This window comes from Tachypleus tridentatus, chromosome 8, assembly GCF_004210375.1.
Source record: "Tachypleus tridentatus isolate NWPU-2018 chromosome 8, ASM421037v1, whole genome shotgun sequence".
NCBI lineage: Eukaryota > Metazoa > Arthropoda > Merostomata > Xiphosura > Limulidae > Tachypleus > Tachypleus tridentatus.
In genome coordinates, this window is record NC_134832.1 from 31,018,955 (window position 1) to 31,033,603 (window position 14,649).

General features: G+C 29.8%; 1 protein-coding gene across 10 annotated transcripts in view; it reads left to right on the top strand.

Annotated features, from left to right (window-relative positions):
• The window catches only part of LOC143222093 (uncharacterized), a 60,561-nt gene that overhangs the window by 26,199 nt on the left and 19,713 nt on the right, over window positions 1–14,649 (top strand). For all 10 annotated transcript variants that reach the window (XR_013012024.1, XR_013012022.1, XR_013012019.1 and 7 more), the window contains one exon: window positions 906–8,506. Coding sequence is in view for 2 of the 10 variants with exons in the window: in XM_076448029.1 (XP_076304144.1) it covers window positions 8,485–8,506 (22 nt within the window). In the remaining 8 variants the exon portion in view is untranslated. The remainder of the gene's footprint in view (window positions 1–905; window positions 8,507–14,649) is intronic.

Here is a 14,649-nt window from a genome sequence, read left to right on the forward strand (position 1 = left end):
GTTTTAATGCTCTAAAGCTTAAACTACTGTGACGATTACCACAGTAAAGTTAAGTGGCTCCTTAGCCTGGTAAACAGTAACTTATTACAAGACATTCTTTGTATTACGCTGTTACTTCAGCATTGTATCCCAAAAAAATATTGCACTGCATGTGAATTTTGTGGTATAGTTTCAGAATACATCTTTCATTAAATGAAAGTGTTGTTCTTTTGTTATAAGGATTGAAATATAATTTTGTTATGCAAGCTTTTAAGCTTCCTGTAAAGGGAAACAAACTTTGTTTTCACAACACTGTATTTGTTTATCAATAAAAATGTTCTGTTTATCACTCTGTTGTTGAAAGGAAGATGAGTTTATTTAAAAGAACATAGTATAGAGTCATGTGGATAGCTTATTACCAGATTACTGTACCAGCACTTGAACTTTCCTTGAAATGCATCTTTTGTAATTATATCTGATTCTGAGAAGTAAACTAAACATTGTATGAAGTGTTTTAAAGATGATTTTTCCATTTAAATTTTTTAGCTTTGCAAAATTTTATTACACTTGTAAAAGAAGTATCAGTTTTAAAGGAATAATTAAAAGAAAAAAAGGGAACCTTCATTGTTGTACTCTGTTGCTCACAAATTATGTGAATTTTAAACACATTCAGTCATGGTACTACATTTTCAAAACTAATTTTGTGGTTCATGTCAAGCATTAAAACACTTGTTACAACTGAAACTTGTTAAGTCTTGTGGTTGAATATCCCAGTTGTGCTTAAAAGTTGCAAGAATGCATTATAAAATTATGTAGTATAAAGAACTTGTGCAGGTCAATATTTGGACAAAGATGCATTCATTTGTTACTTGTTCAGTTTTTTCTTATGACTGTATTAGTCATTTTTGTGTTATTTTTCATTTTAGGAAGGAAAAAAAGATTTGTGGTACTAACAAATGGCCATTTTCAGTGTTCATGGTGTAACATTGTGATTACGAGAAAAAATCACCTATATCGCCATCAGCGTCACTACTGTAAAAATAAACCAGCTAGAAAAGACTTTATGTGTGACTCGTGTGGTGCTTGTTGTCAAGATGATATGCAGTTGAAAAATCATCAACCAGTCTGTTTCATGAGGACTTCTTTAATGTATAGTCTTCACTAATCAGTGATTCAAAGGCAAATATTGATAGAAGTTTCTGGATGAAACCACCTTAATATTGGTGAATTATTAATATTTGAAAAAGTAAAGAAAATATAAAAGATTTTAAAGAGTAGGAAAAGTTATAAATATATTTTTAACTATTCTGGATTTAGTTCTATTGAAACTGTAGGTTTTCCACCTAACAGAGAAAACTTTGTATTTCATTGCTTGTTGCAATTGTTTTTAGGTACTTTTATATATTTAATGATTTAATTCTCAGTGTCCATAATTTAAATTTTCAGTGTCATTAACACTGTTATAATAGAATGATTAGTTTGCAGTGTTAGCAAAGAGATATTGTTATATATATTTATAGACAGATAAGTACTACGCTTGTAACAACAGGAAATATTTGGTTCCACATAAAGGTTTTAAAAGATGATTTGTTTGAGTTTCTTTTGGATTACTTCTGCCATTCATTAGGTGGACAACATATCAGTCTGTGTACTGAAGCTTTTCTCAGACATATTGACTAGATCCTTGTCTGTCTCATAAACCCAGACATTTGTCATCCATAATATTTCTTAAAAGAATGTTTTGTAAATTTTGAACTTGTAATTTTATAATTAAATTACATTGAACTTTTCAAAATTCTGAGGTATGCCACACTGAAGTTTGGGGAATATATAGGTTCAAAAAGAAATTTATTTTTTAGATCAAGGATGGCCAATTTCTTTTTGCACATGGGCAAGTTTTTTACCAAGGCTACAAGTATATGACCATGTAGACTATGTTCAGAATAGTTGTTTAAATTGTATCTTCTACTCTTTGCTGTATATCCTTAGTTAGTAATGTTGTTTTGAACAAATAACTGAATTGTCATTTGAAGAAAGTTCTCAGAACTGTTGCAGGGCTGGACTAGTTTGCTTGGTTTTATTTTCTTTTTGTTTTCTTAGTTTAGCCAAAGTAAAATATCATTAAACAAATGGGCTACATTTAGTACCTTTGCAGACCTGATCGAGCCTGCAACTGCTAGTTGACCATTTGTTTCAGATGGTCATTGTGTTGTATTACATCAGTAGTTGAAGAAATCAGAACCATTATACAAAGAATCACATGTAGATTTCATACTTTAGGTATAGAAACATTTCTGTTTGATGGTAAAGTTGCATAAATGTGTGTGAATTGATATATACATAAATACACATGTGTGTAGCCTTCATAATGTTACCTGTAAAGAAGCACTTAGTTTTACTTCCTTTTTCTGTAATTGCTTATCAGGATAGTAAGAATCTGTAATTATTATTAATCTGTCAGTTAGTTATTTGAAAAGCAGTATTAAAAGATGTATTTATGTTTTCTTTGTGTTCTATTGCTTATCAATAAAAAAGCTGCAATTGTCTTTTTATTGTGTGTTTTTCTTTTTTCATGACTAGGTCATTAAAGTCTCATTACTAACTCAAAGATTATTTTTGTTACAGATTTTCAACACATGCATACAGTGTACTTGCATGATAAAATAAACTAAAGTGTGCAAAAATGTTTTTTTTGGTGGTGGTGTGGTGGTGTTTTTAATTATTTCTTGTTGGAAACTTTCATAATTTTTAGTTATTTGTTCTCATGCTACTTATGAGTTAACAGGAACAAAGTTTCATTGTACATTTTACTTTATATATTATTTATAGTTATTTATGCATCATATTTTCTCTCGTACTTTTTATTGCAACATTTTTATTTTCACATTCTAGGAAAAAAGGAACAAAGGTTTATAGTATTACCTAATGGACACTTTCAGTGTTGCTGGTGTGGTATCGTGATTACAAGAAAAACTCACCTCTATCGACATCAGCGACACTCCTGTAAAAAAAAACCATTTCGGAAAGAATTTACTTGTGAGATGTGTTGTGCTTATTTTCATAGTAATATTGAATTATATAATCACCACTTGGAATGTTTTGTGAGAAATTCCTTGATGTATAAGTTTACATAATTTGTTAATAAATAAACAAATTTTATTCAAATTTAAATTAACTAAGTGAAATGGAAAGAGAAAGAAAATCGGAAGATGATGATGGCCTAAATATCTTTATGAAATTTGTTTGTGTTATATAAACTTACAGTAGAGTTCATAAGAGGGTTGGGATGATAAACATTATTATTAGCTTTTAGACAACATGAATCATCAGATATTTTCATAAGTGTAAATTCTCTAAATACAGCTAATTTTGGAACTAAAAAGTGCTTTAATGTTTTCATGTTATCTGTGTGGTTTTAAACCATTGTAAAAATTATTGAAGAAAATGTAAGGTTGAACTGTTTTTTAAGTGTTAGTATGGAAAGATGTAAATGTGTGTGTGCATCTTGCTACAAGTTTAAGAACACTTTTAAAAACAAGAGATCATCAAAATTGATAATGTTATGGTTATGACCAGTCAAAATTCCACTGCTATGAAATAAATTTCACTCTCTTCAGTTTATTTTTATGCCAATTCACTATCTGATTAGTAGTGTGGTTTGAAATGCAAGTATTTGACCATACGGTAGAGGTAAATGTGCACATTTATAGGTAATGATATTTTACATCGATATGATATATGATCAGTGTGAATTAAAAGGAAACCATAGCAGTGATATTGCATGCAAAAAATCAGTGTTGACAAGGTGATGCATTATACTGGACAATTATTGCAAATGAAATGTTTTAATGGTATTTTTAATATCTGGGGTCACTGGCCAAAGTGTAATGCCTCTTACAAGACTGTCCCTGACATGCTCAGTGGGACTGAAGCCTTAGAAAAACAAAAATCACTTCATTTAATAAGTTTCTTGCTGATTCAGAGAATTTGTCAGCCTGTTTAATACAATAGGAATGTCTCTCGTTAGGCTGAAATTAAGGCCAATTTGTCAGTTAGTGAAAGTGAGTTTTCTTGGGGTCACCCCCCCCACACACACACCAATTTTTGGTTTAAGATCTACACCACCTCAAATGACTCTAAGTCCCATATCGACCATTGATTTTGTGATGCATATTCCAATACAATAAATCCAGGAAAGACTGTAGTGAAAAGCTAGTGAAGAATATAGCTTCTGCTGCTTCTCTCCCTTCCAATGCTTGACAACACAAAATTATTTATGTACTTCCTCCTGGTAACAATATTGTTCAAATACCTGAAGCTGATTCCAGTATGCAACACTTGTGGCTTCATCAAGTTATATGGCAAATTTGGACTTTTCTGGATACATGTTTTCAACTGAATTCTTATGCTAACAGAGATTACATGTTTGTGCATACCTCAAGTTACCTCTCTCCATGCATGATCACACTTACTTGAATATGAAGAATTAATGTCTCTCCTACATTGTGTAGCTTCATGCTTTTCCTAGTCAAATAACATGTTTCCAAAGAAGCTTTCAAGACCTATGGAACAGTGACCTGCTTTTCAAACAAGATATTTTGCCCTTTCAGTTGTTTCATTTGTCATTTGAAGAACTTGATTGTTTTTTCACCCTGTTGCTAAGAATATTTGGTTTTCATATGCCTTTTAACTTCATTTGGCTTCATACTGTATTGGTTAAAATCAGCAAAAACAAAAGGGATACTTTGTAAATGTAAATAATTTTCCTGGTACTGATGCACATTAGTTTTTAGTTTGATGTTCAGTTTACCAGTAGAAGCAGTATAAACAGAAACTGATGAAATACTTGATCCATCAGAGCCATTAGTTTGTTGTTCTTTATAATTGTTTAACAGTTTCTTGTGTCTGTTTGCTTTTAGTATCACCTGAGAAACAAGAGTTCATTTTTTAATGTTACGTAAAACTCACTTATCCATGTTTTTAATGAACTAGTAAATATACACTAATGTCCGAAACTTGAAACTAACAAGCTGAATGGTGAGTAGAAAAAGTCTTGTGATTTAAGTCATCTTTATATTTTAAATGTGGTTTTTCAGGTATAATTTGTATTATTTTATTGCCATAGTTGTATCCTGCAAGTTACTTACCATGGATGTAGAGGTTGGCAAATTGAGTATTGAATTCTATATGAAATGTATCGGTCTGTTACCTGGCTATAGGGTAAAGCATGGCTCACCAATAAAAATAATGTTGCTTCATGTATTATTATACTCTGAATGTTTTTTTGTCATTCACCATTGCTGGTGCTACGTTTTATGCCTTGTTACGAATAACTGGCTTCCATTTGTTTGATTGTTTTTCCATAGGAGCAAAACATAGTAAATGTTTTTTTTCCAGGGTCTGACTTTTGCTCATGAACAGTTTGTAATACAGTGAACTGTGTGATTCACTTCAGTACAATACTAAGACTTGATTGTGTGAGACTGCTTTGGAATATAGGATGTCCAAAAAGTCAAACCATATATACCTCCACAAATTTTACACAATGTGTTCCATGTGTTGTCCTTGTAATTCAAAGCATGTTTGGAGATGGTACTTTCATTCTCCTTTTGACACTGAAAAACATTCAAGTCATTGTTAGTGATCCAACATTCATTGTTTCAGATGTTTACTATCCCTGATCTCTTTATACACACATGCTTTGAGCAGTCCTTAGAAATATCTATGGAAGTCAAGTCTAGAAATCTTGGGACCCATTTATGGACACCATATCTGCTAATTCTTTACCCTAAGAAGGTGTAATTCAACCAAGCTGTGACTTCCAAGCTGCAAATTAATTATGGTTCCAGACTTTTGTGAACAACCTGTGGTATAGGTTGAATTACCAGTAATTTGGTTTCAAATCACACAACTCGTTAACAAATGACTGATTTACATAATAAACTGAGATTGATCAGCATGTTTTTTAGCAGTTGTTTTTGCTATAATATTACAATTTCTAATGTTTCTTTAACCATTTCGGTGCAGTTAGCGACCACAGTTGACTTGAAGGCTCAGCGAGGCAGGCGACCTTCCTTTATTCCTGTTATTCTTATGTATTGAATTTAACATATATAGTATTGGGTACAATCACTGTATATTTCAGGGACTTTTGTTGAGTTATTGCTGAGATATCATGCTTTTAGTACTAATACTGTAATTAGTTGAAGTATCAAACATATATTTCAGCGCCATGCCAAACATTAAAAGTTTTTATTCAGTGCCGAAATGGTTAATTGTTTTTATGTCATTATATTTAATGATTTGTGATAAACTGATTTTGATATCTTAGTTGATACAGATGAATTATGTTCCTGTGTTCTTTAGGGTTAATTACTGTCTATAAAAGCACTGATTTGTTATAAATGCATGTGAAGCAACTGTAAAAGCTTGAAAAATTGTTAAACTGGTATAACTTACCAGTATGATGTACTCTGTATATATTAATTTATTAAATTGGTTAATTTTTTTGCAAAGAACTTGTGTATTTTTCTCTGAGAGTTATATATATTTGCAAAATCCAATAACATACATTTGCAAAGAATATCTGTATCAGTAATAATTCAAGTACAATGACTTCTGAAACAAAGCAAATATTTCTTTTAAACTTTATTGATGTTTTGAAATAACCCAATTCATTGTTATGTGATTAGTATATGAAACATTACTTATAACATTTATTGATTCATTGTTTCTTAGGCAAAGTAATTATGAAATTTGTTATAGGCTACTTAGAATTCTGGTGTTAATTGGGAACAGCTTATTACAAAGTTTGACAGTTTTGTCTCTAACTTATTAGCTATATTACCAACATTGTCTTATTTATGTACTTCATACTTTTTGGTGGTTTTTCAAATTCTCAAGTTTGATCAAAGAAATGGCAGCTTCCAAAGAAGTAATATAAAAATATCTCTGTATTAATTTTTTAGCAAAAATTAGAAATTCTAATTTTATCCTGTACAAAAGGATTACAGTGTTTACTGAAAGCTTGCCAGATGTTTGAAGATACATAAATGATATTGTATGGGATGATTTATTGGTACAATTGTATCACTGTATCACAACACCTTTTAAAATTTTATTTACCAGAATAAAATAGGCTTTTAAATTTTTTTTACAGCATGCTTGTACCTAACTCTTCAAAACAATTCTCAACATTTGGGCCTTAATACATGTATCTTACATTCAATAAATATAGGAGACTAAGTGCTCTTTGATCTGTGCTAAAGCCACAAAATATTTGCTAGGCTTTTGACTTTAACACTCACATATGTTTTAATAGTTATTAACTCATTGCACTGAAATTCAGCAACTTGCTCAAACATATGTTCCAATTTCAAATAAAAGTACATTTCTTTTCTGTGCATCTGGTTTTATGTCAGCTATACAGCTGGAAATTTAGTATGACTTGAAGTATGACTGGCTGTGTTTACTTCATATAAATACCAAGGTGTTTTAAGGTAAATGTGGATTATTCATAGGCATTCTGATCCACTGTCTATAACAACCTGGGTATTTGTTTTATTAATATCTCAGAATTTATAGTTGAGATTAGAAGAGTATAAGATGATGACAAATAGTTAAAAAAACAGTGATTTATAAATAATGAAAAGTAAGTGAAGCTGGATTTAATAAGTGTATGTATGTATGTTTCTTTGTTGAACACTTCTATCATATATGTAACATCTTTTAATTCATATGTGATAAATGTTATTTGTTTGTGATGTATTAATGATGTTTCTTTTCCTTTGTTGCTCCAGATTTAGTCCCCTGGTGGGACAGTGGTAAGTCCACTGATTTAACAGTGCTAAAATCCATGGCTTTATTTATATATAGGTGATAACCTAATGTGAGTTTGTTCTAAAACAAACCAAAACTCTATATTTACATTTCCCGTGTTTTAATTTTTCCCAGTCTTCTTAAATGTCTATAAATTATTATTTAAGGGAAAAATTTCCTGAACTATGGTTTGTGTTTTTATAAAGACAAGCTCACAATATAACACTCCATGTAGCACTTGTTTTACATAAAATGTAATGATTTGGATAATATTTCCTCATAGTTCTTTTAAATAAACATTTATTACAATATTTTAGATATTAAAATTATAAAATAAGTGCTGATATACTTCAATTTTATTAACAGTTTAAAAGTGTGATTTATATAATTATGAATTTTTTTTATTCTTATACTTTTGAAAATATATTGATGCTATTTAAGGGTTTAATGCAAGTTAATTTTAGTTCTGTTAATAGTATTGTTTTTGATAACTGATTATTTTATCTTTACAGAAAAGAAATATCGGTGTGAAATCTGTTTTACCTGTTTTACTCTTCAACCAGCACTTAGTAGACATCGTCGGTTCAAACACACAGATATTCCGTATCTCCTTTGTAATATTTGTGGTAAAGGTTTCAGGCGTCCTGATACTCTTCAGAAACATAAAAAGCAAAAACATAACATTTTATGACACCTGAACTGTTTTGTGGTAGGTCAGTGATAAATTTATGGACATATAATGCTAATATCCAGTCTTTGATACCTTGCAGTGGACAGAGTGCAAACAGCTCATTGTGTTGTATAGTTTGGTACTAAGCAAAAGAACACCTGAGTGTGATCAACAGTAAATAGATAAAGAAGAAAATCTGATGTTTTCAAAGTTGGTACTAACACGAACATTCTTGATGATGAGAAACCCACTTGAAATAAAAATGTATCTCAGAATGGCTGGTGTAGGTATTAACACTTTTATTGAAAAGAAGAGAACAATGTTAATCATTCAGGTTAACAAAGAGTTTGCAACTGTTCCAAACTCTCTCCTTGTTAACCTGAAGATAGCCTAGGAAGGTCAAAATGTTGTTCTCTGCTTATCAATAAAAGTGTTTATACCTACACCAGCCATTCTGAGATACGCTAACATGAACACTGAAGTAAATAATTACTAAACTGTACTTTTATGCTTTAAATGTGAAATATTATATTAAATACTTTTTATTATATGTGTGATGAAATTATTCTTGAAAAAAAAGTTATTTAGGACATAAACACTTCAGTCATTATATCTGTTTGCACATAACTTAATTAACCATTCTTGATTTTAATATTTAAAGCTGTAGCTATAAATACTGTAAACAATCTTGTCACATGATACTGTCAGGCAGGAATAGGTTGATAATAATCAGTTAGGAATTAAGAACAGTGTGTCTGTTAAAAATCTGATTTATTTATAATGTCCTATTATAACTTACATTGCATTTATTATAGTATCCATGTTAGAACTGTCCAGTTAAGTCAATATAATTAATTAGTGTCATGGAATATAAGTTACTTAAAGTGAATATTGTGATGTAAATAAATAACTAATTAATAATGATATATTTTATTATCTTTTTTAGTTATTACAACTATTGAAGTCTCATGTAATAATAATTAGTTAAGTATGACTATTATAAAATTCCACAAATCACTCCTCCAATCTTCATTATTACTGAAACTTCATATTGTACATTGTTTAAGAATATAGGTGTGTGTTTGTGTGTACGTATTTGGGCTTCATGTTTTTGACAAAATGTTTCAATTGTTATTTGCAAAAAGAAAAAAAAAAGATCACAACTATCATTTTGTTGTTTTCAAAATCATATACAAAGTGTGAATATTTCTCTGACATCTTATAAGATCTAGTGTAAAGGTATATAGCTAGTTTTGTGTATTTCATAACAAATAAAGGATCTTTAATTGTTCATTGAAGAAAAGTATGCATAATATTTGTTTTTATTAGTTTCACATTTTGTTTGTACTTTGACATTCTAAAGAAAATGCATGGTAATCAGAAACCTTATTGAATATTTGCTATACATAGTAATGTTCAAATTGTAAACTGTTTAATAAGTTGATTACTGCTATTTCATATAAATCCAAACTCTGCATAATTTATGCTATGTAATGAAGTGTTTCACTTTTCCATAAGCATTACATATTGGGAAATATTTTGTATTACATAATACTATTGTGAAATATTTTGTATTACATAATACTATTGTGAAATATTTTGTATTACATAATACTATTGTGAAATATTTTGTATTACATAATACTATTGTGAAATATTTTGTATTACATAATACTATTGTGAAATATTTTGTATTACATAATACTATTGTGAAATATTTTGTATTTTCATTAGACACTTCCACAACAGACACAAAATTTCTTTTGCTTTATGGAATCTGCAACAGGCCATTTAAATGCTTGCATCATTGGGTTAGCCACCACATAAATAATTGATAGGTTTATTAAAAATTCTAGACTTCTAATCATTAATAAATAGTTTCAAAACAGATTTAGCATTTTCTTTTTATGTAGAGAAATAAACTTTTTTGTATGAGATTATGGCTCAAAACTGAATGGAATATAATAGGTAATAATAGTAAATGTAGAGCATATTGGGGTAAGAGATGTAAACAGGTGAATATTTTTTATTCCTGAATCTCTGTTCCTTAAAATTATCAAATATGTGTTTAAACTACAAGATGTTACTATTGAATAAATAAATGTTTATGTACAGAAATAGACCATTAAAGAGATAAAACAGTTGGGTATACTTTTTACTCTGTGAAAATATAGACTATTTGATGAAATCTCCTTGCGCAAGTTGTGAGGTGTGGTGAAATTGATAAATCTTTGGTAATGTTTATGTAAATGATAGGCCTATATGTTGAAAGTTGCACATACGTACTTTCTTCTCTGGACAACATGGGTTTTTGTGTGTTATACATAAGTGAAGCATAATGTTTTGTAATAATTTTGTTTTTCTGGTATTGTAGAATTTCTTTCAAAATAGTAGCATTATGAAAATTATTTCTTTAGATATTACAAAACACATTATTTAAAAAACATGAGCTAGAATGTATCAGACATATTTTTTTTATTTAAAACTTGATTGTTTTATTATGATAAGAAGGATTAGAATAAAACATTTTGGAAGATAGAGCTGACATTAGAAACTTATTTTCACCAACAAAGGTAACCTCAAGCAGGAAGTTGTAAAGTTGATGGTGTTTATAAAAAAACTGTTAATTAATTACTTATATATATATTAGTTTAATCTTTTACCACTCGTTTGGGGCCCAGCATGGCCAAGCGTGTTAAGGCGTGTGACTCGTAATCTGAGGGTCGCGGGTTCGCATCCCTGTCGCGCCAAACATGCTCGCCCTTTCTGCCGTAGGGGCGTTATAATGTTACGATCAATCCCACTATTTGTTGGTAAAAGAGTAGCCCAAGAGTTGGTGGTGATGACTAGCTGCCTTGCCTCTAGTCTTACACTGCTAAATTAGAGACGGCTAGCACAGATAGCCCTCGATTAGCTTTGTGCAAAATTCAAAAAACAAACAAACAAATCATGTTGATGTGATATGTATATTTGGTGTGGTTCAAGTGGCTTTGCATCTTGCTTGTTTCTGTATATGATGCATGAAAAATAATATTACTTTATATGCAGTATTTTGGTTTGTTATAGCCCATTGGTCACTGACTTCCAGTGTTGCTAAGAAATGCAGAACAAATTCCACACATGGGTTGAATCCGTCTCCATCATTGCTGAATGAAAAGTGGCGTTAAAACACAAGCTCTTTATGTAGTGTTTTGTCTAACATCAGAATTTTTCCAAGTGACATTTCTCCAAACAAAATGTGTCGTGTATCACAACTTAATCTGCTTTTAATTAGGAACTTTGTTAGTTCATCTAATACATAGGTATTGTCACAACATGTTTTTAATTCTTAGTGTAACACATACTTATTTGCAGTTTCTCTAGTTTTCTGTGAAGAATCTCTGCCATTTGTACCTCATTTTGTCCAGTATTGCAGTACATTTTTCGAATTTATCAGTTCTTGTGGAATTCAGAAGTATTATGCCCAGTGCTTTTAATTTATTATGTGTTTATGTATATTTCTATCATATTATTACAATTCAGTTACTGTTATAATAGTGTAGAAATTAATATTACTTGTACCCAAGGTTCACCAGACTTTAACATCTCACACACCTGATTTTGTTGAATTTCTCTAAAATCAATAGCGACACATATAAGTAGATCTCAATTGCTGCCACTTGTTCTTGTTTATGATATGATAATAAGAAAAGCATTTCTGCCTCCACTGGGTGAAAGGCCTTGTCAGAATTGGATGTGGTAGATATAGAGTGGTCAGTATGTTGTTATGCATTCTCTTATTTTCACTCGTATGTTCTTTGTACCAGCCATAAGGTGGTGGACATTAAAGTACTTCTACAAGTTGTGTAGTGTATGGTATAATTAATGTGTTCAACATTCAAGTCTTTTGAGCTTCACAAATCTGCCAACAGGAATAACTATTAGAAAACTAACTTTACAACTACTACAGGAATTTCTCTTATTAGAGACAATTATTCTAAGAATTATTCTCACATTGATGTGAGATAATATAGTTCCTATTGATGAAGCAGTTCATTTATTATCTTGCTGATGTGATGAACGTCACAGTGATGCCTTTGTTATTAACTTAAAAATGTATATATATATATAGATGTGCACTTTGTATGGGTTGCTTGTAAAGAGTTATATGACATTTTGTGTGTTTGAGTCACATGTATGTAAAATATTTAGGGTTACAGAAGGAACATTTATACAGAAGACACTAACATTAAACTTAAATTTAAAGAGTACTATGCGCAATGTATGCACTTCCTAATGCAAATATTTCTTCACAAAAAATAGAAATTGTAAAAGGTAGTGAAGTGTTCTTAAAATATTTGTGTGAAAAGGTTGTGTGAAATGAACATTGAAAGAAAGATTGAATTATCACAAATGGCTAAACTATATAAATATTTAGTATGTTTATAAAAGTAATTTTAGATGTCAGTTGTGTCGTAAGTGATTAAAAGAAAAATTTGTATTGAAAAGATTGTTTTTAAGTTGACTTTATTGTAAAAGGCTGACCTCTAGTGGTAATTATGGTATATTTTATAGGGTATGTTACTGTATCTTGAGTAAATTTCTAGAAATATCAACTCATAACAACAAAAGAAATTTCGTATTAATGACTTTGAGTCTTAATTTGAATTTATCATATTTTTCAAGTATTAGAGAACAAGATGTTATGAGTTACAAAGTATAGAATTTTTAATACCAAATTATTTTTTGAACATCACAATATTTTTCATTAGTATTATTACTTTGTTAAAATGTAAAGGACAAAGTGTAAACAGGGGCTTAACTACAAAATATGTCCTTCCTGTATCATAAAAAAAACATAATTGAATTCCCCACATTCATAATCCTTGTCAGCTGTTCTTAACTTTATGAAGCCTTTTGCTTCCTCATGGTAAATGTGGGAGTTTATTCATGTACCGTCAAGTGCAAGTTAGATAAGAACTTTCCCTAAATTTTACTGTTTATGTACATAGTATAGTAAAATTATATACAGTATGTGTAATCCAATAGGAAGTTTAACCACCTTTGAGACACCTTACACCTCTTCTGTATAGTTCAGCTCTTTTACCCCTTGTAATGTACTTTTTTTTAAGTGTATTATGTTACTGTTAATAATATCAATTTGAATAGCTTTCTTTTAAAGGTGTTATAGTTTTGTGTTCATTTGTATACATTTTATCCAGTTGAACTTAAAAAAAAAAAAGACTTCGGCTTACAAGCATTTTTTTTCTAATTGTTAATTTCACACAGTTTTTTTAGTGTTATTTGCAGGTGACAAATTTACATTAGTTAAGTAAACAAAAATAGTTTTATGATATGTGTATTTGTTGTGTTTTCATCCTAAGGTTCACCTTTATGTTTATAACCTGTGTAGTGGGTTTTTAAGAATGTTATGAGTAAAGGTATTTAAATTGCAAATTATAAGGTTATTAGTTACATCTAGATTACTTTTTCCTGGCCATAAGTCTTCAGAAACAATGTCACAGTAATTATTTTTTTTCTTCTTCTTTTGGTAATGCTTTTCACTTTTACATAAATTGTTTGGAGAATAAAATTTTGCACAAAAAGTATAGTTTTATCATGTAGATGGCCTTCCAAAATTTTAAGATAATCTGGACATAGTTACTGATTCTGTGTAATTGTAAAGTATCTTTGATTTCTTTTTTGGTGCATTCTATGATATATCAACCAATGTATATATATTTATTGAGTGGTAAAAAGAGTTTTATCTGCATACAATGTAATAATTTAAATTGGGTTTTATACCTCATTTTCTTTATGTATGTATTTTATTCTTGTTGCAACTGTTATTATATGTGGTTGAACTTTAATTTTTTTGGAAAATAGGAAAATATGTGTGTGTCAATTAAAGACTTTCTTAAGCATTTCTCTTGCAATATGATCTAATCCAGAAATGATCCAATAACATGAAGTCAAGAAGCAGGTGTATAAAACAAACCAGTCAAAATAGTAATGATTGAAGTAGTATATATTGCAAAAATCACATGCAATTGCAAAATAACTGCTTGAATTATTTGAAAAGTTTTCTCCTACTTATGTTTAGGAATAAAAGCTTGATCAGAAATGAACATTAAGATTTTAATTTTTATTGTTATTATTGCTGCTAATATATATACATGTCTAGGTTGTATTACATTGTTTAT